Source organism: Populus nigra, chromosome 7 (genome assembly GCF_951802175.1).
Source record: "Populus nigra chromosome 7, ddPopNigr1.1, whole genome shotgun sequence".
NCBI classification, from domain to species: Eukaryota; Viridiplantae; Streptophyta; class Magnoliopsida; order Malpighiales; family Salicaceae; genus Populus; species Populus nigra.
This window is the reverse complement of record NC_084858.1, coordinates 12039423-12067145: the sequence shown is the minus strand read 5'-3', so window position 1 is coordinate 12067145 and position 27723 is coordinate 12039423. Positions and strand designations below refer to the sequence as shown.

The 27723-nt window shown below is 36.5% G+C and overlaps 3 protein-coding genes, 3 non-coding genes and 3 pseudogenes across 9 annotated transcripts; 2 read left to right on the top strand and 7 right to left on the bottom strand.

The window, feature by feature from the left end:
* Positions 1-631: 631 nt before the first annotated feature.
* Positions 632-4174, top strand: LOC133698949 (cytochrome P450 85A-like). Of its 2 annotated transcripts, XR_009843213.1 has the most exons (10): positions 632-1305; positions 1808-2129; positions 2215-2364; positions 2458-2703; positions 2785-2871; positions 2955-3033; positions 3288-3394; positions 3478-3602; positions 3688-3836; positions 3930-4174. XR_009843213.1 is itself a non-coding variant. In XM_062122062.1 (9 exons), exons 1-9 carry the CDS (start codon positions 1115-1117, stop codon positions 3773-3775), a joined length of 1395 nt encoding a protein of 464 aa, XP_061978046.1. In that variant the 5' UTR covers positions 632-1114; the 3' UTR covers positions 3776-4174. The 2 variants fall into 2 exon arrangements, 1 of the variants encoding a protein (XP_061978046.1); XM_062122062.1 differs by having other exon boundaries at positions 3688-4174.
* Positions 4175-16520: 12346 nt separating this feature from the next.
* Positions 16521-19360, top strand: LOC133699551 (UDP-arabinopyranose mutase 1-like). The gene is made up of 4 exons (XM_062122843.1): positions 16521-17122; positions 18149-18399; positions 18483-18651; positions 18817-19360. The coding sequence occupies exons 1-4, from the start codon at positions 16781-16783 to the stop codon at positions 19150-19152; spliced, it is 1098 nt and encodes a 365-aa protein (XP_061978827.1). The 5' UTR covers positions 16521-16780; the 3' UTR covers positions 19153-19360.
* Positions 19361-19946: 586 nt separating this feature from the next.
* LOC133698124 (tRNA (guanine(26)-N(2))-dimethyltransferase 2-like) lies at positions 19947-27068 on the bottom strand. Of its 3 annotated transcripts, XM_062120951.1 has the most exons (14): positions 26922-27068; positions 26698-26797; positions 25853-26155; positions 25627-25714; positions 25301-25422; positions 24920-25059; positions 24762-24834; positions 24487-24575; positions 24289-24394; positions 23522-23734; positions 22782-22976; positions 21129-21183; positions 20717-20794; positions 20397-20538 (listed from the first exon to the last, which is right to left on the bottom strand). In XM_062120951.1, coding segments are annotated over exons 1-13 (1521 nt in total). In that variant the 5' UTR covers positions 26924-27068; the 3' UTR covers positions 20397-20538; positions 20717-20759. The 3 variants fall into 3 exon arrangements, with proteins under 3 accessions (XP_061976933.1, XP_061976934.1, XP_061976935.1); XM_062120949.1 differs by lacking the exon at positions 21129-21183 and having other exon boundaries at positions 19947-20538; positions 26922-27066; XM_062120950.1 differs by lacking the exons at positions 21129-21183; positions 26922-27068 and having other exon boundaries at positions 19947-20538; positions 26698-26915.
* LOC133700277 (small nucleolar RNA snoR83) lies at positions 21100-21233 on the bottom strand (annotated as a pseudogene).
* LOC133700272 (small nucleolar RNA snoR83) lies at positions 21406-21531 on the bottom strand (annotated as a pseudogene).
* Positions 21712-21833, bottom strand: LOC133700275 (small nucleolar RNA snoR83). Its single transcript, XR_009843374.1, has one exon. It is a non-coding gene; the product is annotated as a small nucleolar RNA snoR83 (small nucleolar RNA).
* LOC133700273 (small nucleolar RNA snoR83) lies at positions 21997-22118 on the bottom strand. Its single transcript, XR_009843372.1, has one exon. It is a non-coding gene; the product is annotated as a small nucleolar RNA snoR83 (small nucleolar RNA).
* LOC133700274 (small nucleolar RNA snoR83) lies at positions 22312-22428 on the bottom strand. Its single transcript, XR_009843373.1, has one exon. It is a non-coding gene; the product is annotated as a small nucleolar RNA snoR83 (small nucleolar RNA).
* On the bottom strand, positions 22609-22734 carry LOC133700276 (small nucleolar RNA snoR83; annotated as a pseudogene).
* Positions 27069-27723: the final 655 nt, after the last annotated feature.

Sequence of the window (27723 nt, the reverse complement as noted above, 5' to 3'; positions counted from 1 at the left end):
TAGGAACAATACTTTAACGCAATAGGAATCCTATAATTATAACAACTTTATAATTTTCTTTGTAAAATATTTTTGTCCCAAGAACATTATCTTTACTTCAAATTCATTAACTAAATATTATATTTATTAATAAAATATTAAATGAATATTAAAAATAAATAATATTTTATTAATAAATTAAATATATTTATGAACAAAATTAATATCACAAATAACCAACGAAAAACTACAAGCCATATACACAGAGTGAGTAAATAGCTACTTGGATCATTACAAACTTATTATATCTCTAATAGATAATGTTGTCCAATAAAGTCAGCTGTACAGTTTGATGGTGTTTCTGCACACAACTTCAACGTGCTAGGAGGAGCAGTCCACGTTTGAGTCTTGCAGTGAGTGGAACCAAAAAAACCACACGAACACAAACTCACATACTCTCTCTCTTCTCTTATTCACGTTGTTTCCAAGAGCCTGTCTTTCAGTGCTTTTGTAATTGTAATTCCATTTTATGCAGATCGTGTTGACAGACATGTGAGGGGCAATGGCTTTTCTTTTGGGGCCAATGGGGCGGTGTGCATGTGCCTCTATATATCCCCCGGCCCCCTTTTAACTCAGCAGTGAGGCCCTTTCCTCTCTAGCTAAGCTAGTTTTTATACTACTTCAATATATCCAATATATAGTGTGCTCCAATGATTTCTCGAAAACACCAACACCCCATCATAAAGAAGTCTCCCCATCCACAAAATGTCCATATTTTTTAAAATGAAACTTCTGATAATACAGGCATTCATGCCTCGATTCTTGAAGAACGGTGTTCCAAGTCCTTTTTTGAGTCAAGTAGTTGGCTCAGTTAAAATATTGTTGTCATTTTAATTTCCTGTGAAGGGTCTTTATTACCTGTGGTATTAGAGAGTAGGGTCCCTTACTAGTAGGGTGCATGGTTTGGCCTAAGTGGCTATTCTATCTCTCTCTTTTCACATGCTTAGTTCAAAGTCCTATATATATGTGTGTGCTTATGCATTCCTCTTGGCTGGCTCAAATTGGAGCATTTCCATACCATTAACAGCTCTTTGTGAAGAGGGGTTGGAGCTGTTTTTTCTTCTTTGAAACACCAATGGCTGTTTTCTTCGTGGTTCTTGTGGTAGTTCTCTTTTTGTTCGGTATCTCCTCTGCTTTGTTGAGGTGGAATGAGGTGAGATATAGGAAGAAAGGGTTGCCTCCAGGCACCATGGGATGGCCAATCTTTGGAGAGACCACTGAGTTTCTAAAGCAAGGCCCGAACTTCATGAAAAATCAGAGCGCAAGGTGATGATTGTTTGCATGACTTTCAATTCGATATGTTGATCGATGATGTTGTTGTTGTTGTTTCTTGCTGATGTCGGAAGGAGTTCTGTTCCTAGCTCTAGTTCATTTGGTGTGTCAACTGTTGATATATTACTTTCAAGTGATTTTTTCTTGGTTGAAGCTGTTCACCTCTTTTGTTTGCATCCCTGCTTGTTTATGGTTAGCTGACAATTGCTTCTAAAGTTATCTTCCTTTTTTTCTTTTTCCATTTCAATCAAAACAAAAGAACAAGGACTTGTACCTTCGTTTTCCTTTTGGGTGGGGATTGGTCCCTGCTAACCCACAAAAGATACCTATGAAGCCTGGAACAGTTGCGTGAGGGTTTTCTTGTAAATTTAACTTGGTTTGTAATAATACTAACCACTAGACATCACATCCTTGAAATCTATCTATCTTCAGTGTACTTCTAAGATAAGATGGTTTTTTGTTTGTTTTTGATTAACCTTCTCTCGTAAAACTGCAGGTATGGGAGTTTTTTCAAATCCCACATTCTGGGGTGTCCTACCATTGTTTCCATGGATCCAGAGCTCAACAGGTACATACTAATGAATGAGGCAAAAGGCCTTGTTCCTGGTTACCCTCAGTCCATGTTGGATATCTTAGGCAATTGCAACATTGCAGCAGTTCATGGCTCCACTCACAAGTACATGAGAGGGGCATTGTTATCCCTCATCAGCCCCACCATGATCAGAGAACAACTTTTGCCAACAATTGATGAGTTCATGAGAACCCACCTCAGCGATTGGGATTCCAAAATTATTGACATTCAACAAATGACTAAAGAGGTACCTGCCATTACGCAACATATCAGGACTTGATCCAAGTTTCCCCGTATCGATAATGTGCATTTGTAACCATTATTTTATGCAGATGGCCCTTCTTTCTGCACTCAAACAAATTGCTGGCATTGATTCTAGCTCAATATCTCAAGCATTCATGCCTGAGTTTTTCAAGCTGGTTTTAGGCACTTTGTCATTGCCGATTGACCTTCCTGGCACTAATTATACGCGTGGAGTCCAGGTAATTGATTTAATAAAGAATATGAACACTTCTATGTCAGTTTTTTTATTCAAGCTTTTCTTCCTGTATTGAATGTTTCACCACGTTACGCAGGCGAGAAAAAAGATCATAAGCATGATTAGGAAGGTAATACAAGAGAGGAGGGCGTCAAGCTTATCGCACCAGGACATGCTTGGTAAACTGATGAGAACTCAAGAAAATAAATACAAATTAACAGATGAAGAAATAATTGATCAGATAATCACAATTCTGTACTCTGGCTACGAAACGGTTTCGACTACTTCAATGATGGCAGTCAAGTATTTGCATGATCACCCAACAGTCCTTCAAGAGCTAAGAGTAAGCCTAGACCCACTGTTTAGTGTTGATACATTTTGTCACATTCCTGTGTTATCGACTTCATACTTCATCTTTATGCAGAAAGAGCATTTGGCAGTAAGAGAAAAGAAAAGGCCTGAGGACCCAATTGATTTGAATGATCTTAAACCGATGCGTTTTACTCGTGCCGTAAGTAGAGATTATAGTGGTCGATTATTGTCTGCTTACTGAGCTTAACTCGATCACTTGTTCTGTTGTTTTATCTCATGCAGGTGATTCTTGAGACCTCAAGAATGGCGACGATAGTAAATGGGGTTTTGAGGAAGACTACTCGAGAAATGGAACTGAATGGTAAGTATCAAAAAGTCTAATGCTTTGTCTATGTGGGCCCAGGAAGCCTTTTTGCAGCAACTTTGTTGATGTAAAGCATGCCATGAGAATAGGATCATCTCCTCTTGTGGGCCTTTCAGCTATTGTGATCTACATGCCAAAGCCAATCCAGCCAGCCCATTCTCTTGCTGACCCAAAATCATGTTCATCAAGCAAGAAACTTGAGGCCCCACATTTGTTAATTATTTGCTTTTCTTTCTGTTGTTTTCACTCAGGATTTGTGATCCCAAAAGGATGGAGGATCTATGTTTACACAAGAGAGATAAACTATGATCCACATATATATCCTGAACCATTATCCTTCAATCCATGGAGATGGCTGGTAAGTCGTTTGTTGTTGATAAAGTGCGCACTACTTCTCTCTGAAAAAACGCGACTTCCTTCAGTAATGTTTGCCAAATGCAGGACAAAAGTCTGGAGTCTCAAAACTATCTCTTCATTTTTGGAGGAGGTGCTAGGCAGTGTCCAGGGAAGGAGCTAGGAATAGCTGAAATCTCAACTTTCCTTCATTATTTCGTAACTCGATACAGGTAACTACAAGAACCCACAAGATACAAAATCACATTCTTTAGCAGCAAACAAAGATGACCTTAATTGGCTGGTTTTTGCTTGCAGATGGGAAGAGGTTGGAGGGGACACACTAATGAAATTTCCAAGAGTTGAAGCACCAAATGGGCTACACATAAGGGTCTCATCTCACTAACTAATCAGTGACCTGTGGATGTACAGAAAAGAAGAGGGAGATAATGATGTTCTAACAGAAAGTGAGCGACTTCAAGCTAGTGTTAATTTCCATTTTTGGCTATATAATAATCCTGTTCATTTTCCATTTCTTCCCCTTTCTGCCTTTCTGGTAGGATATACAGCTTATCAAGTAATGCCACAGTATCCAAGCCTGAGAATTCCTTCATCTTCCTGCAGAATTTGCTATCACAATTTAACGAAAATAAAAATGGGATTGAGAGAGATGGGGCCTTGAGCCCTCTGCTGTTAAAGCCTAGCCCGAGAGACAAGAAAGACTAGGCTCAATGAATGTTTGAACTTTGAACATGTAATTAAGTAAAGCCCTTGAAATAGAATGACAGCTTCATTTATGCCCAAACACATAGATGCTCTTACAACTTGTTTGCACTTTCTTTTTTCATTGGAAGACTGAGGCTCCCGAACCAGATGGGTACCCATTAAAACCAATCAGAATGGGTTGAATATTCTATGAATACTATATTTCGGGCAAAACTTGAACGCATAAAATCAGGTTTTTAATGGATTGTCGATGCTACTTTACCCGATTCAAAACCCAACTTATACTTGATCCGGAATTTCTTTGTATAATATATATATATTTATGTTTATAAGAAACTATATTCTTGAGTAATGGATACTTAAATGAATACGCGAATCTAATTGGATTGGTTTTGGTATCTATAATCCAAATTCATCTGGATAATAGATCCAATATAGATAATAGTTTTAATTTTGGGTATGAGTATCAATAATACTAAAACCCAACTTTTGAATACTCATTACCGTCTCTAAATAGAATTTAGAATGCATAATTTTGGATCGATCGAGTCTGACCGGATTGTTATACCAATTAATATTTTAATAAACTTAATTAAATTTAATTTTTAAATTGTTGAATTAACCTACCAAATCAGTTCAAGTTAAAATTTCAAGATGCCCTCCTGTAAACAAAACACAAAAGGTATAGCTTTTTTGGAGAAGACATTTTATCTTGTCCAAGTATGGAAGGATAAATTCCTGGCCCATAAAACGACGATAAGTCTTAATATCGAAGGACCCTTCAAAAATAGTTGAGAAAGTTCACCATCGAATATTCATTTAAAAACAAAATTAAGTCTACAATTATTGAATAATCAGTCGATGGTATCACGCCGCCATCCAAGGCTGCTGAACCTCTAGTCCTCCACAAGGTTCCAAGTTAGGTCTAGACTTTCTGAAACTTCAAAATGTCTCACTAGTAGGAATTAATTGATAAGCTCACTAAATCCCATTAAGATGGTGGACCTCTATTTCAGGACTCTAACAAATATTTAAAAGTATAATAGTGATTATTTTTTAAAATATTTTTTTAGTTAAAAATACATAAAAATAATTTTTTTAATAATTATTTTTAATACCAACCTATTTAAACACTTAAAAAACACTAAAAAAATAATAATTTTAAATAAAAAAAATTATAAAATTATAAAACATGATTTGAACCACAAAAACAAACCATCTCTGGACCTCCTATCATGTCCTATCATGGAAGTGGACTTGATAAGTTTAGTGGGGAGCTTCCCAAGTGCTATAAGAAAAGTTTTGATAAATTTAGTGGGGAGCTGCCAATTAGAGCCAAGTGCTATAAGAAATGTTGGCCAATTGTATGTGCAATTGAGCCAACCATAGCACTTAGCCGCCTAGGCTGTAGCGATGCCAAACACAGGTTCTAAATTCCTTCTTTAGAGCGTGGAAATTTCTGAATAGGAAGCTGCAGCATGAAGGCATAAACTCATAGATTGAATAGTGCAGTAGCATTCAAGAAATTAATTCATCATTTCATAAACATGAGTTGACCTTAAAAGTTGTAAAATTTAGTTCCAATCCTCATACTTTGATCGTCGACTTTCAGGACAGCAATTTCAGATGATAATTTTAATATACAAAGAATTGTAGCGACTTATATCCCATAAAAATATGTATTCGATAAAAAGGAGTAGTGTTGAGATAACAATTAGATTATTTTGAACTTGACTGCATTTTGAATTAGAACAATGTCAAACTAGTTCCAAATTATGTCAATAATTGGCATAATCAAGAAATTAAGTTAACAGTTTATACTCTTGTTGAAAAAGTATTGTTGAAAATCTTATGCTAATTATAAAATTTATGACTTTATAGTGTGATGAAAACATGGGACTAGTACGATCTCGAGATAATTAAAGAGAATTGTTTTTTTCTAAAAGAAACTTAGGATATTTTCATATTTTAGTGTTTTTTAATATAATTTATATGGATATATAGCATTAATAATATTTCCTTTTTAAAACTAATTTTTCTAATATCTTTCTTATTGAGAAAGTTTTAATTTTCGTATAAATAATTATATACTTGATGATTTTTACTAAAAATTCTCAACTTCAGTACTTAGTTTTTGATGTTTCACATGTCAATTTAATAAATAGGTTTAGAATTATAAACATCATATAATAAAGAAACTAAAAATCTTGTAAACTACAAATTAATAAAGGTAACGAAGCGTAGGTTCATCTTCAAAAGTCTTGAGTCTTAGCGGATGATTATAACACGTTTTAAGTAAGTGGACTAGATCTTTCTCCCCCAAGTAATCCTACAAAAAAAGTCCATTTTGTATATAGAGGACTCTCCGATACTTAAGTCAAGATGGTGAGGTTTGCAAGGAGTGGGGAGAATGGCTAAAGGCGGTTACAAGGAGGCTAACGGGAGAGGACAATGGTAGGTGGTTAAGGGACAATAATGTGGTGGAGGAGAAGGGCTTAACAACTGTTACATTTGTCACAGGCCAACAATTAAGCACGCCATTTAATTCCATAATTCCACGAGGCATTTCGGTTACATCTATTACAACTGACATTAATAGCAAAGAAGGAAGGGCTAAGGTTGTTCAGGAGAAGCTATTTGGGCTAGAAGAGTTGGGCCTTCAGCTATTGGATGGTAGAAAAAAGAAAAAAGAAAACTGAGCTTAAGACATGGAAATACAAGTCCAATGAACTTTGTAAATGAGACTACTTTTGCTGGGCCAACTTCTCATCAATAGAGATTGTGGGCACATCTAATGGACATAGAGTAATGGCAGGACCTGATGACCAAGTTTTCCATGAGCCATGAATTGTTTACGCTAAAACTGTTGAGGACTTGACACCTCTCATGTAGTTCAAGCTCTTAAAAAGCTAGTGTTGTCTAAAAACTAGATGTTATTTTTCTTTCAATGACTAGAGTTGATAGTAGTAGAATTGAATTTATTAGAGGGGAAATGAAGTTTGATCAATGTTTTGCAATTGACAAATTAAGAAGGGGGTTGGTTTGGTTGTGTTTTGAAAGAGTCCAGGGTTGTTATATTAATTTGATACTCTGGGAACCATATGGATTTAGAAGTGGTGGGTACAAACTCTTTTTGATGGAGATTAACAAGTTTTTATGGGTTATAAGATTGACATAGGTGTAGGGAATCATGGAATCTCATAAGAACTCTTAGTATAAGATCTAATCTTTCTTGGGTATGCATTAGAGATTTTAATGATTTGCTTCAGTTGGAAGATAAAAGGGTAGATAATCCTCATCTTTTGTCCTTGTTACAAGGTTTCAGAAATATTGTAGAAGACTACAACCTGATTGATATTTCTTTGATGAGTTATCCATTCACTTGGGAAAGGGGTAGAGGGACTCCTGTTTGGGTCCAAGAACGTCTGGATAGAGCATTGTGTACTAATTCTTGGCAATCTCACTATCAGAATGTAGAGCTCCTTAACCTCATTATTAAGACTTCTTATCATAATCTCATTTATTTGGTAGTTCATAAATTGTTTTTCCATCATAAACACTCCAGGTTTCATTTTAAAAACGCATGGACTAAAGAGCCAGACTAGGAATTGTGGTTCAACAGGCATGGACAAAACCAACAGACAAACAAATTCTTGATAAATTTAAGCAATGCTCATATCGTTTTTCTCAATAGGAAAGAAACCTATCGAAGAAATTCAAGAAAGAGATTACAAACTGTCACAATCATCTCTAAGCTTTGTGTGGCCTTGGGGATGTAGCATCAACAGAGGTTTATTTTAGGTATCGATATAAGTTATTTTAGTTCTTATCCTAAAAGGACTTGTAGTGGCATTAACGTGCAAAAAAGGATTGGCTAAGGGATGGGGGCACTAATACAATTTTTTTTTCATGCATCTACATCTATGAAAAGGAGATGAAACAGGATTGGGAGGCTAGTTAATGATGTCGGGGTGGAATTTGAAGACGAGGAGGGTATGAAAAATGTGGCGTTGGACTATTTTCACCAACTATTTTATGAAAGTCTTGACTTAAATGACTTTGTAACATACCATATGGCCCGTGTGTTTCTGCAACAATGAACTCTACTTTGCTTTCACCATTCCAGGATGAGGAATTCAAAAGGGCTATATTTTAAATGGGAGCAGATACTTCACCAGGAACTGATGGCTTAAATCCCAAGTTCTTTCAACAATTCTGGAACTTAATAAGGCCATATTACTTGCAGGTATTGGATGGAGAGCAAGGAATTCCCAGCAAAACTTACCAAGATTATGTTTGTATTGATTCCCAAAGATGACAATCCAATTTCCATGAAGGACTACAGGTTAATTGCTTTATGCAATGTCTTGTATAAAATTATGGTAAAGTTTATAGCTAACATACTAAGTGGAATTCTACCCGAAATCATCTCACTTACACAGACAGATTTTGTCCCAAGAAGGTTAATTACTAATAATGTCGTTGTTGCCTTTGAAACCATCCATCATATAAAGTAATGCAGGAAAGGTAATAAGGGCTTAATAGTACTAACGATTGATATCAATAAAGCTTATGACATAATAAAATAAGATTACTTTCAGTCAATTTTTTTGAAGGTGGGATTTGATAGTGATTAGGTGGATCTAATTATGTTATGTGTAACATCGATTTCTTATTTTATGTGTTTGAATGGAGCAGAGGTTGGATCAATTCAGTTAGGTAGGGGTTTGTGACAAGGTGACCCACTTTTAAGATACCTGTTATATTTCTTGGAGCAAACTCTAAGTGAATATGAAGCACATTGCTGCAAGTTAATAGGGAGCCTTTGAGTATTACAATCGAAAATGATGAAGGAGGGAATTGGGAAAACATGAGAAGAAATTACACGTTCAAGGCGTGTTGAGAGAAAGGACAGAGGGGGGAATCTAGTAATTCTATTATATTTTTCCACACCCATTCTGTTGCAATCATTAGGGAATTTAAAGACAATGTTTTTATTGCCAGTGTGGCATCACACATGTGGCCATTCCAGCTTAGCTAATGTTTATTTAAAACAAGGCTGCACAAAACGCAGTCGTAATGTTACTTGTATTTAAAATTCAAATCCCACTTCAGCTCCCTCCTTGTTAGTTTTCACCTTCTTCTTTTCTGTCTGTAACAATCCCTTCTCCATGACTTCAACCTTGTCCTCAAGGTGAAATTTAGGAAATCTCCAACCAAACTCCTCTGCATTCTCCCAGGTTGTTTTTGTCAATGGTAAGTTTTTCCATAGAAAACTAGGTTGTTGCAGCATTTCCTCGTTTTACCATTCTTCTCTCAATAATTTGTTGTGGTTGCAGTAGGGGCTTCTCCAAAAAAGTGGGAAGATCAAAATGCACAACATGATTTCCTACATGTTTATTTAACTAGGACACATGAAATACAGGATGTACTACAGCAGTAGCAGGTAATTGTAATTCGTAGGCAACTGTTCCAATTTTCTTGATGACTGTGTAAGGGTTGTAGTACTTCGCTGATAGCTTATAAAAATTTCGTTTATGAACAGATTGTTGTCGATATGGTTGTAGTTTCAGAAAACTAAGTCGCCCACAAAGAACATTCTTTCGCTCCTTTTCTTGTTTGTTTGTTGTGTCATTCTGTTCTGGAACTGCAGTAGATTGTTCCTGATTAGTTTGAACATGTCATTCCTTTAAGTTAAATAATGATCCATATCATCCACCAGTGAGTTTTTAGGCATATAAGGAACGTGAATTAGAGGCACAACTCCATATAGTATCTCATAGGGTGTCTTTCTTGTAGAACTGTGATAGTTCGTATTGTACCACCATTCACAGGAGCTCAGCCACCTTCCCCATTGTGCAGGTATGGTTCCAGTCATGCACCTTAGGTATCCCTTTATACATTTGTTGACCAACTCCGTCTGTCTATTAGATTGGGAATGATAGGCAATGGAATACTGCAAGTTGACCCCCTGTTACTTGAATAATTCTTTCCAAAACTAGCTGAGAAATATGTTATCTCTATCACTCACAATCGTGGCTAGCATTCCATGCAACTTATAAACATTTTCCATAAAAACCTTGGCTACTATAATGGTAGAGTAGGGATGGGCTTGGGCCATAAGGTGGGCATACTTGCTAAACCTATTGACCACCACAAATATTACTTCATTTCACTTTGACTTAAGTAGCCCCTCAATAAAGTCCATGTTGATATCTATAAAAAGAGCAGAGGGCACTGGTAATGGTTGTAGTAGACCTGGGAACTTAACATTTTTAGCCTTATTTTATTGACAAACTGAGCATTCTCTAACATATTGCCTTACTAACTTTTGGAGTTTTTTTTCCAATAGAACACCTACCCTAATCTTTTTGAAGTCATCGTAGCTCCTGAATGCCCTCCATTGTACAGTCGTAATAGAGTCATAATAGAGGCTGATAAGCTGGTTCTGCAGGTTCGGATCTTGTCCCATTACCACTTTCCTTTTTTGAATAAAAGTGTCATTAACCCATGAGTAGTTGGGATGTGAATTAGTATCCTTGCTTAATTCTGTTATTAATTATCGCAGGTTCTGATTAGTTTCCCAGTCTTTATAATTTCCTCCATGATATTGGTGGAAATTGAAGAAAGGGTTAAGGCACACAACTCGATGTGAGAAACCCTGGAGATGGCGTCTGCATCCAAGTTGTCTTTGCCCCTTCTGTATTTAATTTCATAATCGAAACCCAAAAGTTTAGTTAGCCATACCTGCTGTGCTACATGGTTAGTCTTCTGTTCTAATAGGAATTTGAGGCTGAAATGGTCTGTTCTGATGAGAAACCGCATGCCCCATAAGTAGTGCTTCCATTTTGTGACAACATTGACAATAGCCATCAACTCCCTCTCATATGTCGATAAGGCTAACTGTCGGGGTCTTAATGCTTTGCTCACAAAAGCAACGGGGTGCCCCTCTTGCATCACAATTGCCCCTATACCTACCCCTGAAGCTTCAATCTCCACTACAAATGTTTTGTCAAAGTTAGGCAAGGCTAGCATAGGGGGTTGAGACATCGCGTGCTTAAGTTGCTTGAAGGTCATGGTAGCCGTGTCTGTCCATACGAAGGAGTCCTTCTGCAATAACTGAGTAAGAGGTCTACAAATAGCACCATATCCTTTCACAAACTTTCTATAATACCCCGTTAATCCTAAGAAACTCCTAAGTTGCTTGATGGTTGTAGGTATGGGCTAATGCAATATAGCTTGAACTTTGTGCGGGTCTGTTGCCACTCCCTTCTTGGTAATCACATGCCCCAGGTATTCTATTTGCCTTGTACCGAACACAAACATATTTTTGTTTGCCATTAATTGATGAGCACATATTAGTTCAAAAACAAACCTAAGGTGATGTAAATGCTCTATCATGTTCTTATTGTAAACTAGTATATCATTAAAGAAAACCAAAATGAATTTTCTTAAATAATCTTGAAAAATATCATTCATTAGACTCTGGAAGGTGGCCGATGTATTAGATAGTCCAAAAAGCATGACAAGGAATTCATAATGGTCATTGTGTGTTCTAAAGTCTGTTTTAAAAATATCTTCTAACACCATTTAGATCTGATGGTAACCTGCCCTTAGATCAATCTTAGAAAAAATGGTTGCCCCTTCTAGCTCTTCTAACAGTTCATCAATTATAGGAATATGGTACTTATCTATGACAGTGAGTTTGTTGAGAGCTCGAAAATCAACACAAAACCGCCGTGTCTGATCTTTCTTTTTAACTAGCACTACTAGAGAAGCAAAGGGACTTTTGCTGGGTTGCACAATGCCAGCCTTCAGCATTTCAACAACTAGAGTCTCTAGTGTATCCTTCTATAACCCCGAATATCTATAGGATCTCCAGTTGATAGTCTGGCTCTCATCCTTCAGAGGTATTCTATGATTGTGCCTCCTGACTTGGGGTGACCTTTTTGGATCACAAAAAATATGTTGATAGGCTACTAGTAGATTCTGTAAAGCTGACTCCTCTTTGTCCTCGAAAGAATAGGGTATCTCCTGAGTAGGTAGTTTCAGATCAGCCTTTCCCACTACTCTTAAACTACAGAGTCTAACCTCTGATAGTAAGGTTCAGTGCTCAGCAGTCCATTTAATTCTTCCAACCGTATGGATTGAGCTAACTTAGGATTTTCTCCCCTCAATGTTACTTCCTTGTTCTGCCACCAAAAGGATACCCATTTGTCTTCATAGTTGGACATTATGTTTCCTAATAGCTTCAACCATTGTATACCAAGATCCATATCATAGTTCTGCAACTTCATAACAAAGACATCTGCCTGAAACTGAATACCCTGCATCTTTCATTACAGGTTTTTACATACTGTTGTGCACGACATGGTACCTCCATTAGCTGCCTCTACCTCCATAGGTTTTATTGGGGTCATAGGACACCCCAGTTTGCTAGCCAAATCAGCGTGGAGGAAGTTATGAGTACTACCCGAATCAATCAAAATGAAGATGGGACATTTGTCTATCTTCCCCCATACCTTAATGGTTTAATAACCCGATGTGCCTTGGATTGCCTATGGTGATAAATGAGGAGTAAGAGCTTCCACATTCATTGTCTCTATTGGCTCCTCCTCCTCTGAATTGTCTTCATCATCTTCGACTATAAATAATGAGTATAGCCTCCAGTTTCTGCACATATGCCTCAATACAAACTTCTCATCACACCAAAAGCATAGGCCCTTGACTCTTCTCTCATCCATTTCTTTGGTTCTAATAGGTTTGGTGGGTTTATGGTTGGGGTAGAAATTAGTGTTGTTGAGGGATGGATTTGTAGAAGTAGGTAGCAAGGTCTATGAGGAAGGTTTCACAGGGTTGAGGGTGTGATTAAAGTTTGTTTTATGAGTGTTTGCAGGGTAGTTAAATTTTGCAGGCTGTCGGTTGGGACTCGCCTGGGCATGATGTTTTGGGTAATGAGGAGTTATTTTTCAGTAGGTAAGAGTATTGTTATGTAACCTAGCTAGGTTATAGGCTTGTTTAAGAGATTTAGGTTCAAACATCTTTACCAAGTTCTCAATCTCTATCTCCAAGCCCCCTAGGAAAAACACCAAGGCTTGCTTCTCAGAGATTTAGGCTCGGTTCCATAATATATCAAAGTCTTTGATATAACTTTCTAATTCACCTTCCTGCTTGTGTTCAATGAGCTCCTCTAAAGGATTTTTTTGCCCTCCAAACCTACAACACAAGGTGTCCACATACTTTGCCTATGTTATATCATGTCCCTCTAGGTTTCTGGTGTAATTCTGATGCCAGTAAAATGCCAAGCCATCCAAATAATATGAAGCTAACTTCATCTTGTCAGATTCAGGTATTTCTTCCAGATCGAAATACTGATTGCATTTATACAACCATTTGTGTACTTCTTCCCCTTTAAAGGTAGGGAAATCTCTTTTGGGTCTGCATGATCTGTAGGTAGATTGGGGTCCTTCCCTTATCCAGTCTTGGTTACTGGCAGAAGCATGATGTTGGGGAATACGAATGTTCTGGGAAGAACTTGCCTCACCAATTAAGGTTTGCAAAGTTTGTTTAATGGAAATCTGTTGAGTCGCCATTTCCTTCATCATGGCTTTAAGTTGTGCAAGGTCATTCGATTGAGCATGCAATTTAACCTCTATTCCATTGACTTTTTGGTTAGCAGCTTCCAAAGAATCATCCAGTCTTCTTACGTCTTGGGATCTGGTTTCTGGCGGCATCTTGCTAAGTCCAAAGACGTGAGCTCTGATACCAATTTGCTGCAAGTTAACAGGGAGCCTTCGAGTATTACAATCGAAAACAATGAAGGAGGGAGTTGGGAAAACAGGAGAAGAAATTACACGTTCAAGGCGTGTTGAGAGAAAAGACAGAGGGGAGAATCTAGTAATTCTGTTATATTTTTCCACACCCATTCTATTATAATCATTAGAAAATTTAAAGATAATGCTTCTATTGCCAGTGTGGCATCACACACGTGGCCATTCCAGCTTAGCTAATATTTATTTAAAATGAGGCTCCACAAAACACAATCATAATGTTACTTGTATTTAAAATTCAAATCCCACTTCAGCTTCCCCCCTTGTTAGTTTTCGCCTTCTTCTTTTCTGTTTGAGACACACATGAATATATAGAAGACTTGAAGGGATATTTGAATTAAAAGAAACTTCCTTTGCGTTAACACAACTTGAACGTCTTGGAGAAGGACAAGAAAGGATCGATGGAGTTGATCCATAAACTCTTAATTAGATGTTTAATCCACTGCCATGGAGTTTTCCAATCAGAAAAGATCCTGCTGCTGCATGATCGTGTTGTACTGTGACTTCTCCATTTTTGTTTTGTTTTGTTAATTTTGATGATATTCTTAAGCCTTCGCATGCAGGTTTAGATCCATTTATTATAGGTTTTGAGTTGCAGGATGAACCATATCTCAAGGCTTGTGAATTTTCTGGAGGCAACGTTCAAGATCTTAAAATCAATCAAATAGAATAGAAAGTAAACAAAGAAAAGAAAAGAAAAGATAAATGTACAAGTTATCTTATGGATACTATAGACTCAGAGGAATGAGAGGGTGTGAAGCAATGAAATCTCAAGAGTTTATCGTGTAGTGCATGGGGCTCTTGCATCTTTGGAAGCCTAGATCTTAGTTCAGAATCTTTCTCTTCAAACCAATTCGAATGGTTCAATGAAACAAAGATGACAGAAGCCTGAGGAAGGATACCACAAGTGTAATGTGGATGTTGCGGTTTTTGCTGCTAAATTGTCAACGAGAACTGAGTTTGTTATCAGAGATCATGAACGATTTGTTGCTAGGTGTGGTTGCTTGACATCAAAGGGGCTATATATTCTTCAAAAATTGTTGAAGCTTTGGCATTAAGATGAGTAGTTCCTAAGCAGCTACTTGGATTGGGCTGCACAAATATCATTTTAGAACTGGATACTACGACTTGTTTAGTTGATGATATAATAGAATACAGTTTAATTGTTAAAGATTGTCAGGCTATGCTTGCATTTGCAAATAACTTCAAAATTGTCTCTGTTAAAATAAAAGAAATATAAAAAATAACTCCTACCCCTGGAGTTTATCCCTCCGACTTCGACGCTAAGCATTAAAACAAATGTAATGGAAACTGATTAATTGAGAGGAGGAGGAGGAGGAGGAGGAGATTAGATGTAACGTACAATTGCGCAGATGATCGGACTAGTCTAAATTAATTAAAATGAAAGCAACAAGAAGAGAACCCGAGTTTCCAGACACATGCAGTGCAGCTTTCTGATGCCATGCCAGGGAAGAAGTAACTCCAGGACAATGAATAAATATCAACAGTCACATGCAGGACCATGTCATAAAATGAATAATAACAATAAAAATTAAAAAAAAAAAAAACTGACACTGAAAACTCAAGCAAAGTGCCATTATAGACGATTAATGCAATGCTTAACTTGAAGGCAATTTTACGTACATTTATTTTTTGGGGTTATTTTAATTCATGGGGTTAAAGATTATTTATATTTCTTCTCTCATCTCTAATTAGTTAATTCAATGAAAATGAGAAAATAATGAGAGTGTTTTCCAAGTGCATGTCTCCTTCACTTTTAACCCAAAACCTACCTACAAGACACCAAGATTACATCACACAAAAAACTCAAGACAGCCTGCCCCAGCCAAGAGGATCTTAGACCATCACATATCACTGTCCAACACACATGTAAGGACCCCAAATGAGGGTGCTGTTTCAAAATGGTACAAAAACCCTTTTGAAAAGGAAAAATTGTTGCTTTTTGTTTGGAAACATATCAAAATAATTTTTTTTATTTTAAAAAAATTATTTTTGATATAAAAAGACATACAAATACTAAAAAAAATTAATTTGAAACAAGAAAAAAATAAAAAAATTTCAGATTCTTTCAAAAACACTTTTGAAATGCAAAAACAAACTGATTCTTAAGACTAATACTCAACAACCAAGAACCTCTTTCCTTCCTTCCATGAGGGTTTAAATTCATCATCAACGACAACTTGTTAAATCAATTTTTCTACTTTAATTTTAGGTATAATAATCTTTATGGAATGATCAATTCATCCATATAAGAGGTGTTTAAAAGTGTAATAACAGTTATTTTTTAAAATATTTTTCATTTAAAAATACATTACAATAATATTTTTTTTACTTTTTAAAATTTATTTTTGCTATAGCATATTACAAAGATCCGAAAATAAAAAAGTAATAATTTTAAGCAAAAATAAAATGAATTTTGGTCATCCATTGTCGGGCTGCAATCCCAAACTGGGTTAAAGTTGAGGTAGGATGGCTGATTCAACCAGCTTAAGAAAATTGAAGGACCATAGAAGGAACTGACCCATTTTTTTATGACAGCTAATAACCTCAGAAAGTGAAGAGAAGGAAACTCATGAAAGGCGGCCTCCCCTGCAACTTCGTCGTCTCTTGTTTTTGAACAAGTCCTCTCACATTCTAACCTTGAGCCTTCGGACACGTCTCCTACTTCCCTTCCACTTCTGCCACTTTTCCCGGAATTGCACGTGCCAACCCACACCTCTCCTTATATATACACACCCCCCGCAATTCTACGTTCATACATCTCACCACAAGCATCTCCTTCTCTACACAAAAACACACACAAACTCTCTCTCTTATTTTTTGAAACAACAACAATGGTTGAGCCTGCAACTGATACCATAGCAGCAACAAAGCTTGTGCCTTTGTTGAAAGATGAGCTTGACATTGTTATACCAACTATAAGGAACTTGGATTTCTTGGAGATGTGGAGGCCTTTCTTTGAGCCATACCATCTTATCATTGTTCAAGATGGCGATCCATCTAAGATTATTAAGGTCCCTGACGGTTTTGATTATGAGCTTTATAATAGGAATGATATTAACCGGATTCTCGGTCCTAAGGCCTCCTGTATCTCTTTCAAGGACTCTGCTTGTCGTTGCTTTGGTTACATGGTTTCTAAGAAGAAGTATATCTTCACTATTGATGATGATTGCTTTGTAAGTTCTTTTGATCTATGCTTTCTCTGTTTTGTTTTTTGACGGAATTCTGCATCTGGGTTTTTGGTTTTTTGGCTAAAGTTTAGATCTTTATGGTTTGCTGTTGAATTTAGAGATGGATTTGATCTGTTGTGTGATTTGGGTTTTCTTGATTTTGGATCTGTTTGTGTTATGTGTGCTGATAAATCTGTATGCCAATTCTGTAACTGTTGCTTGTTTCTGATCTGCAAAGCCTGTTAGTGGATTTCTGTATTTTCTTTATCACAATCGTGAGTGATTCGTAGCACATTTGTTAATTGATGTACATTGGCATAGTCTTGTTTAAATCTTCGTCATGAAATTTGAATTGACACATTACATATTTATGAATCTATAAGCCTTAAAGATTTGTACTAGCAAACTGAATCCAATTATGCTGGATCTGAAGCATTATGATGTGTTAATGTGTTTTGATTTTTGCTTCCTTTTCATTCTGATAGTGGGGCATTTGGTTTAGAATTTGTCATGCTTTAGACCTTTTCAGTCCGATGAGCTAAAGGATCTGTCTGTTCTGTTATTATTCATGACACTTTCCTATCATTTTCTCATACCTAATCAATATGGAATTGTTAAACAAATTCAAACAAGTGGCCCATGGAAAGTAATGTTTACAACTTTGCACAAAGAGGTATCATGATAATGATGGACAGCTGCGAGTTCTGAATCTGTTCTATGTTTGAATTTTCTGTGATCTCGCATGTTATTTCTAATTAATAATTAAATGAAGCTTTACTTTTTCTCTTTTTTGATTGGTGGGTCCTTGTTTACAATAAACTAGAAAAGGTGATGCATTGGATTTGAAAGCTAGTGCTCCACCTGTCCACTTGAATTCCTAAAATGACTAGTCAATTGAAAGCTAGTTCTCGAGTAGTGATACTTTTAAGCTGGCTAATATTCTTTTAAAATAAACTTGAAAAGTTTTTTTTTTCCCTCGCCATGTTTGCGTCTTAAGAATCTTGCCATGTTTAACTGTTAACATGTGGATAGGTTGCTAAGGATCCATCTGGCAAAGCTATCAATGCACTTGAGCAGCACATCAAGAACATTCTCTCACCGTCAACTCCATTTTTCTTCAACACCCTCTATGATCCTTACAGAGAAGGAGCAGATTTTGTGCGTGGGTACCCCTTCAGTCTTCGTGAGGGTGCCCCTACTGCTGTTTCTCATGGCCTCTGGCTCAACATTCCTGATTATGATGCACCTACTCAGCTTGTCAAGCCTCTTGAGAGGAACACTAGGTATGTGATACATTGATGAAATAAAAGACTTAATTTGGCCTCTTGTTTAATTATATTCCAACAATATGCTTATGATTTATCAGGTATGTGGATGCTGTTTTGACCATTCCAAAGGGCACCCTGTTCCCCATGTGTGGTATGAATTTGTGTTTCGACCGTGACTTGATCGGACCTGCAATGTACTTTGGTCTCATGGGTGATGGTCAACCAATTGGTCGCTACGACGATATGTGGGCTGGCTGGTGCACCAAGGTATACATGCGCATCTATGCTCTTAAAAAATAGAAATTTTTTTTTTGTTATCATTTTCCTTGTTTTCCTGTAGGCTTTTCAACTTGTTAATACCTTGCTACTAGCAAGACATGTAATGTAACATTACACAACCTGTCAAGGTATTTAAATGATGTTTGTTTTCAGGTCATCTGTGACCATCTGGGACTAGGAGTCAAGACTGGTTTGCCATATATCTATCACAGCAAGGCTAGCAACCCGTTTGTGAACCTGAAGAAGGAGTACAAGGGCATCTTCTGGCAGGAAGAGATCATTCCCTTCTTCCAAGCTGCTACTCTTCCAAAAGACTGCACCAGTGTTCAAAAGTGCTACATTGAACTGTCCAAGCAGGTAAAGGAAAAGCTTGGAAAGGTTGATCCATACTTTGACAAGCTTGCTGATGCCATGGTTACTTGGATTGAGGCCTGGGATGAGCTTAACCCCGCCGGAGCTCCTGCTAAGGTTTCCAATGGCAAAGCTTAATTGAAATTTTGATTAGGTGGCTAGGTGCTTCAGCCAGGAAGAGAGAAGAATTTACGCGTTCAAGTCATTTTTTTTTTAAGAAAAAAAAACCCGAGCTGTGTGGTCAATACTTGGATTTTCAGATTGGTGGATGTAATATTTTTTTAGTAATTTATAAACTTCTTGTTTTGAGTTTAACCGGAATAAAATACATTTAGTTCAGCAATAAGATATGCCTTCTTGGATTTGGTAAAAGTTAAGATGAATGATTATAGTGAAACTTCTTCCCAGGTATTGAGAAACAAAATTTAAGTGGGGCAGGCTTCTTGTTTCATTCCCTTTCTTCCATCAATACGTTGTACCGTGTAGAGTTGATGGGATTTGAATTATGAATCTATCAAGATCTTAATTCTCCCCAGCATGTTCCACTGTCCCTTAGCGCATATTCCACTGTCCATTAGCTGGATAGAGTGTAGGGGAGTGTTGTAATTACTGTATTTTTTGTTGAAAAATATATTAAATTTAATTAAAAATGAATGAAAATAATAATATTATTATTTTATTTGTCACCCTTAGTCCCACACAAGTGAAATAAGAATTGGAGACAAAAACAAAAGGTATCCAGGCAGCAAGACTTTGAGATCCTTTAACTTGGACTTCGTAAACAAGCAGAGTAGTCAAATTATGCATGCCAGATTTCAGTTGGTCAGATGAGCCAAGAAAAACCAGAACAATCACTCAACTTCTTTTGAATATTTTTTTGGGTCAATTACTGGGAGTTTTACAAGTCTAATGGCACAAACACTAGTCCATGATGAATGAAATGAAACTTGTGCTGTTATTTCTTCCATGGCAAATGTCATGAGGCACCCAGCACCTTGATGGCTGTACAGTTTTTTTAAAAGAAAAGAATCCAAATTGTCACAGCGGATTAACAAATGCAAAAACGTTGAGGTAATAAATAACATCTCACACCACTCAAAATTGGCACAGGATTATTCAATAGAAACACAAGATTGCTTTCAGCACCTCAAAGTTGCTCCTCAACTGCAATGGCAACTGAGAACTCGTGTGATCAGTGGAGCACATCCGAGGATATGCGAAACCTTCTACTAAGCAGATAGTGAATTTTGATTATGCTGTAGCCTCAAGGGTTAATTCTTAAGAGCTTGAGGTTGGATCATTGATATCCCCTGTTTTTGGACGTTTGGCTTTAGTCTCTTCACTATTTTCATGGTTAAGATGTCCATTCACTGCCTCCGGACCTAAAAGAGATATGTGCTTGGTGGTAATTTGACGACCTGCCCTTAGTTTTGGCCCCCAATGTCTTTCAGGATTTGGAAGGAAGCGTGCAACCTTTTTGGCTTGTGCCTTGCTAAGAGATGCAACAGCTCGGGCAAAGTTCGCCTAGACAAGAAGAAACTGAAGTTAAGAGAACTGCCTCATGACATTAACCCACAACACAATGTGCATCTTAAAGTACAAATATGGGTAACGTGTTGAAGAATTGCTCTAACATGGAATTAAGAACAAAAATTACAAAGGGGAAAAAATTTATGATTTGCAGCTTGGGAAGCAAACATACTTGAAGGACTGGTTCTTTTGCGAGTATAATGCTTCCTGGCTGATCAGGCGCTTGAGCTTTCACGGGATGATTTTTCACCTACATGAAGATACATCTCATCAATTCAAAAATGTTTTCAATGGCAGGAAAAGGCTGTTATTCTTTACATGTACATTAATCCATTTTGCAAAACTTCAAACAATAGAACACAGTTATAATAGTCACTTTAAAAAGATTATATCCATGATATATTAAGGGAATTGAAAAAAACATAACAAAAGAAAAAAGAGAACTTCAGCAATCTCAAACGAATAAGCTAACTTCTTCAATCTATTTCAACTTCACTCATCTATAATGAATGGAAAGCTATTTTGTTTTTTATTTTGAAAAAATAAATATTGCACATGCACATGGAAAGGTACTAGTAAAACACCTTTCCTGATATCAAATGGTGATAGCAGCGAACTCTCATTTTTGTTATTTGCCTCCTATGAATCAAATAATCACCAAAGAGGGAAAAAATTATATTATCTGGGATTATCAAGGAAAAGCATGAAGAGAAAAAAGAAGAGAAAAAAGTCCAGGAAGCTCAAACAAAAAGCTTATTGTTCGATCAATTTAGTATGCATCATGAAGAATATGAAACCTTTAAAAAAGATGAAAAAAAGAAAGAAAGAGAGAGAGAGAGAGAGAGAGAACCACACACACACAAATGTATGGTGAGGTACTAGTAAAACACCTTTTCAAAGATCAAAAGGTGCTATCAGCGAACTCCCATTTTGTTATTTGCCTCCCATGAATCAGATAATCACCAAAAAATGAACATTATCTGGGATTATGAAGGCGAAAGCAGGAAGATAGGAGAACCTTTGACATAAGTCCTTACCCAGCCAAAGAAGAAAGAGAAAATCCAGGAAGCTCAACCAAATTGTGATTTCTTTGATCTAGTTTACATTATGCATCAGGCAAAAAAGGGAAACTATTTTTTAGAAAAAGAGAGAGAGCCACACAGACACGCATGTATGGTGAAATACTAGTAGAACACCTTTCTAAGATCAAAAGGTGCTATCAGCAAATTAACATTTTGTTATTCGCCTCCCATGAATCAGATAATCAGAAAAACAACCTTATCTGGAATTTTGAAAGCAAAACAAGAAGTAAAGGAAAACCTTGGACAGGAGTTATCTACATCATACCATGTCCCAAAGAAGAAAGACACATGCAGGAAGCTCAAACAAACTGCAACCTATGAATGAAGGAAAGGAAACCTTTTTTATTTTCAAAAAGAACCATGCACACGCTCATGTATGGTGAAGTACTAGTAAAACACCTTCTAAAACCAAAAGGTGCTATTAGCGAATTCCCATTATAATTTTTGCCTCCCATGAATCAGATAAGCACAACAAACAACCTTATCTAGGATTATGAAGGCATAACAGGAAGTAAATGAAAACCTCGGGCAGGAGTCATTGCCCGGTATAGTATCATGTCCCAAAGAAAGAAAAATTGCAGGAAGCCCAAACAAATTGCAATCATCTTCAATCGATTTCAACTCAATGCATCAGGAAGGAGAGGAAAACATTTTTCTTTCTTGAAAAAAAAAAAAAAAACCCTGCACACGTATGGTGAGGTACTAGTAAAACACCTTTCTAAAAAAGGTGTTATCAGCAAACTCCCATTTTGATATATGCCTCCCATGAATCAGATAGACAGAAAACAGCACTATCTGGGATTATGATGACAAATCAGTAGGCTAAGGAAAACATCATACATGAACCTTTACCAAGCATCTCATTATGTCCCAGAGGAGGAAGAAAATCCAGGAAGCTCAAACCAGTTGCTATTTCTTCAGTCTATTCTAACTTTATGTATCAGAAAGGAAAGGAAACCTTTTTTGAAGAAAAGAAAGGCACACATGTACCATGAGGTACTAGTAAAACACCTTTCTAAGATCAAAAGGTGCTATCAGAGAACTCCCATTGTTATTTCCCTCCCATGAATCAGATAATCACAAAAATAAAAACAACCCTATCTGGGATTATGAAGGTGGCAATACATGAAGAAAAGCCTTGGACATAAGTCTTACCCAGCATCTCATTATGTCCCAAATGACATCCATGGGGGCATCAGATTTTAGCCCCAGGGGATTCACATGTGTCCCGGAGATACGATATCCTGCATTGATCACAGCAGAACGGAAAATTACTGCTGAAGGCGAGGTGCATTTTAGTGTTGCACAGAGGTTGTGCAGACTCAAAAAGAGTGGAACATCAGGCAATTCCTGCAAACAGTAATGTTTGGAATAAGAACACCTATATCATTAAGATAGTAGTAGTAAAGATACTTTTTTTTTTAAATTTTCCCACCTGATTAAAGCATGGCAGACTCAAAAAAATATTTGGTCTTTTTCTTTTTTTCAGAACATAAATTTTTGGAAAGAATAGGCAACATGTAACACTATAAAATGAAGCAATCAAGTTTGATTTATTTTTTTTGGTTTCCCACCCTTTTTCCCCATCTGAAAGATTATTGTTACTCCATTATGCAAAACATAACGCATCACACTGAACTGCTAGTTGGAATACAAACACCAACAATCATTTTTCAAGGAAAAAGCATCAGCCAAGAAGTTGAAGTACAAAAATGCATCTTAAAAATATGCATTCCTAATTCTTTGTTGCATTGAAAGGAATATACATCTCTAGCATCAAATTTCCAGCAGCAACGAAATTTTCTAACAGTTCAACCCTTTGCACAACACTAGCAAAGGAATGGAACAGCTGAAGAAAACGGACACAAGGCTGCAAAAGAAGCACAAGGACTTACCTCAGATATTGTTGTCAGTACAGCAGAGATGCGATCAAATGCAGGATATCGGTCCTTCATTGATTTCACACCTTCTAGTACAGAAGTCACCCATTCTTGATCATGAATGGGAGCAGACCATAGAGGTCCACCCATGTTGTATTTCTTTCCACAATCACTGCACCCTTGGGGAACAACAGGACCAAACCCAGGAAGATGTCTTACACTACTACCCTGAAAAGTGAAACCAAATGTTGAACAATTAAGAAAATTTTCTGGCTAAAATAGAGTTGCTTATCCAGAATAGCCATGATAATTTGAAACTCTTTCCTTGACAAATTGAGATCCGTAATGAAAGATGTCAAGATATTTTACAGCCAAGAGAATTTGATACAAACCAACAGGCACTACTCATTTTTAACTTGGTGGGTCAACATATATGCTGGTACATGCACCCTTCTCATATTTTGAAATTTTAAATTGCTAGAGCCCAGCGATTTGCATTTATGTTTCAAACTTAATTAGATATCCACCAACAGAGTTTGTCAGGTTGGAAGTGCATTAAAGGAATTGTTCACACTTGCCAACCTAGGAGCTCACTACCAAATTGAGCCATACAACGTTGGAATGTTCCCCCCCACTCAAAATCAACCAATCTTAAAACACTGCTAGCCATGGTACAAGCAAGATCACCAATAAAGTGATGACATGCAAAAGAATTAAATCAATATAATGCATGCATACATGTCAATAACTAGGCACAAATGACATCAAAAGAGGATGCATACCTTGGACATAGTCCTCCCAATAGGCTGAAGATGATAAGAATCACAACCAATGCACTGATAAACATATGAGAGCTTAAGAGGAGTGTTTTTCATAGCACTTGCAGAACTGCAGTCAATGATTTCAGTTCAGTCAACTTCATCTGGAACTGCTATCTTCTATTTTTAGCAAACCTTAACGAAAGGAAACAGGCTACCTACGTGTACACGCGAACAAAAACCCGAACATAAAAGTTCATCTGAACAGACAGAACAGGAACAATGTAACGCTTGTAGCGATTTGCATGACTCTGCATTAAGAAAGAAACAAATAATCATTTGAATAAAAAAAAGAGGTCCCAATTCAAGAAAGAAACTCTTGGTGCTCATCTCCCCAGCAATTTGTCTAACATTTCTTTAGACCAAAATCATGCAAATAGCTTGACAAAGCTCTACAAAAGAAGGGGGAAAAAATCTTTTCAAGAGCATGAATGTACCTCAATTGAGGCAAGGAGGATCCTTAAAGCCATTTCGTGGCAGTATTTCCCTCTCAAAGGGTAAGAACCATACCTAATTCCACCAGTATTTGTTAGAAGGTATGCCATCGGTCTCAGAAAAAACTGCTACCAAGAGGGTAAAGACGGTGTAATCTTACTTCGAATAACAAACTTCGCCATTGCCTCCACAAAGCACTGCCATATCAGTTGCTGTACACATCAGCATTCCACCATCAACAACAGATTGAACTGCAGAGTCCAGAAATACTGAAGGTGACCCATAAGGATCAAGATCAACCTGAAACAATATTAACCAATGAAGAAATGAGCAGTTCAGTAGCTGTTTTGTCTTTTTCTGATTTGACATATACAGAAAAAACTGATTGGACTTTCTGAAAGAATTGAACTAATCGCCATGGAAATAGCTAAAAGTATTCTACTTTGTTTATAATGGAGATAGCAAACACATTTTCAAGAGAAACTACCTCCAGATAAAGATTTTCAGAAATCTAAATTAAACAAGTAAATAAGATGCATACCACATCAAATTCTTTTGGGTGAGTGAGCATATATACACGAGCATCAGCAAGATGTGATTCAACCTTTGAAATTGCCACCGAACCATTGAACTTAATATTCTTCTGACAAGCTTCAACTGACGCTGCAGAAAAAAATGTTCCGGCAAACAGTTTCTTATTTTGTCCATATAAAGTTACAGAACATACTTATATGTGAGAATGTCTATGTTAATGACCATCTGATATAAGAAGCAGAATCTAGATCTATTCATGTGGCCATTTGGTGCAAGAATGTGTCTTTTCAAAACCAACCAACAGGCAAAAGCTTCCAGAAAGTCTAGATATACCTTTATCATTATCCAAGGCCACAACTTTACCAATCCCTTCTACCTCACGAGCATATCGTAGAGCTCTTAACCCAGAAGCTGACAATGCCTGCATATCAAGAAGGAACATACTTGCGAAATGATTTAATGATCCTATAGAATCATAAAAAAATAAACCCAAAAATATAACAGCTCATTAATTAAGAGAGCATACAAATATATAGAAATAAGAGATCCGCTATAGAACCTCAAGAACTTTTGGTGGTTTCAGCTCCCCATGATGATTTCCCTCTGTGTTCTTCACTGATTCTTCTGAGATGCTGCAAGGTTCATTTTGAGATATCTCTTCATGCACTTCGCACTCACCATTAGATTTTTCATTATCCAAAGCAGACCCGGTAGATGCTTCTTCCACAGCAGGTCCAGAGGCATCCTTCTCAGATGCCTTTTTTGTTGATTTTGTTCTTCTGGACAACATTGCTTCATGCTCCTCTTGTCGTTTGGAGATAAATGTCCTCAGGACAGCAATGGACAAATCTCTGTTGTTAACCTGGCAATTATAGAGCCAAATTATGAGGATCCTCTTATTGCACAAGGCAGGCACAATGCACAGAAACAGTAAAACAAACAGAAAAAAAATTGTAACTCAGGCAAAGAAAAATTAGTAGACTACATTGTCATGTGAAAGTAGAAGTTCTAAATCAGTCACTGAAAAGACAATCAAAACCCCACAAATTGATTGACAATAGAGAAGGCTACTTGATTACAGTTCTTTGAGAGCTTTCACTTCAACCAATTACAGTTTAGTTTCTCCATTCAAAGTCATCAAAGATAAAAAATTTAAAAAGGCAAAAGTGTGGACCATTGAATGTAAAACAATCATTCCCCTTTTATTACAAGCTAGAAAAAGCTTAGCAATGATTAAAAATCATGTTAACATGTACAATAAAAGATAAAGCAACACAATCATTCTCCAAAATACAAAAATTTTCAGTCCTTTTCTCTTCCTTAGATATTTCAAAGATTCAAACTTTACATATCCATTAGACACAATTTACAAAAAGTAACCAACAAAAGGCAAGATTTTGGAACCTGGGCTTTGTTGAAAAACACTTGGTTCTTAACATTCATAAGTATATCAGCCTCTCCTTCTTTAATAATGGTATAATCTTGCAGATCTTCTGCCATTTTCCTATGTATTTATGAACCAAAGACAACCTCTTAAGAACTGAAAGTAAAAAAATATTCTGATAGTTAAGAGCTCTTGAAATCAACAAGAACATGCATCAGTGTCAAGTAAAGAGCTTTATTTATACATGTGAGTCTGTCATATGTCTGCTCTTCAAAACTGCGAGTGGATCTCCTTAAACCCTAATTTCTGACCCTAGGGCACGTTAGATACTTCTTGGTGTTTTTTGCTAATGTGAACTGGAGGGTTGTGTTTTGATTGGGTGGGTTAGTTTGAAAACCTCTCTTGCAATTCAAAGAAAGGATGGCCTAGACTGTAAGCTTAATGGGCCTTCCCTCTTGCTATGTCTAAATCAAAAATTTTGCAACCCGGGCGTTCTTGACTCTCATAATATTAGTCACCAATTTTAATTTGTTCAAGGTATCATGGGAAGAATTGATTAATCGGTTATAATTTATAATGTTGTAAGAATTATCGCTAGGTTTGGTTCTTGTCCTAAAATACATATAGTGATGTTAACACTTTAATATATATATATATATATATATATATATATATATATATGTGTGTGTGTGTGTGAAAAACAAAAAAAAATTTCTCTTTCAAGTCTCACTGTCCCATTTAACTTATTGTTTACCAATAAAAATAGTGAAGCATTTTTCTTAATATGTACAAATAGGAGAGTGCTAGCCAGCACTTCACTATGGATGGACCATTTTTTAAAAATATATATAAAAAAATATCAAGATTTGGGAGAATCTTTTTTTATAATCATTAAACCCAACAAATTGGGCGATAAATAATAATATGATTTGGATTTTAAAAAAATCATGATAAAAATATTATTAAAAAAAAATCAACACCAATTAATCTTACAGAAATCAAAACAAATAATTTCCTTGATTATAACAATCGCAAATTCAATTACA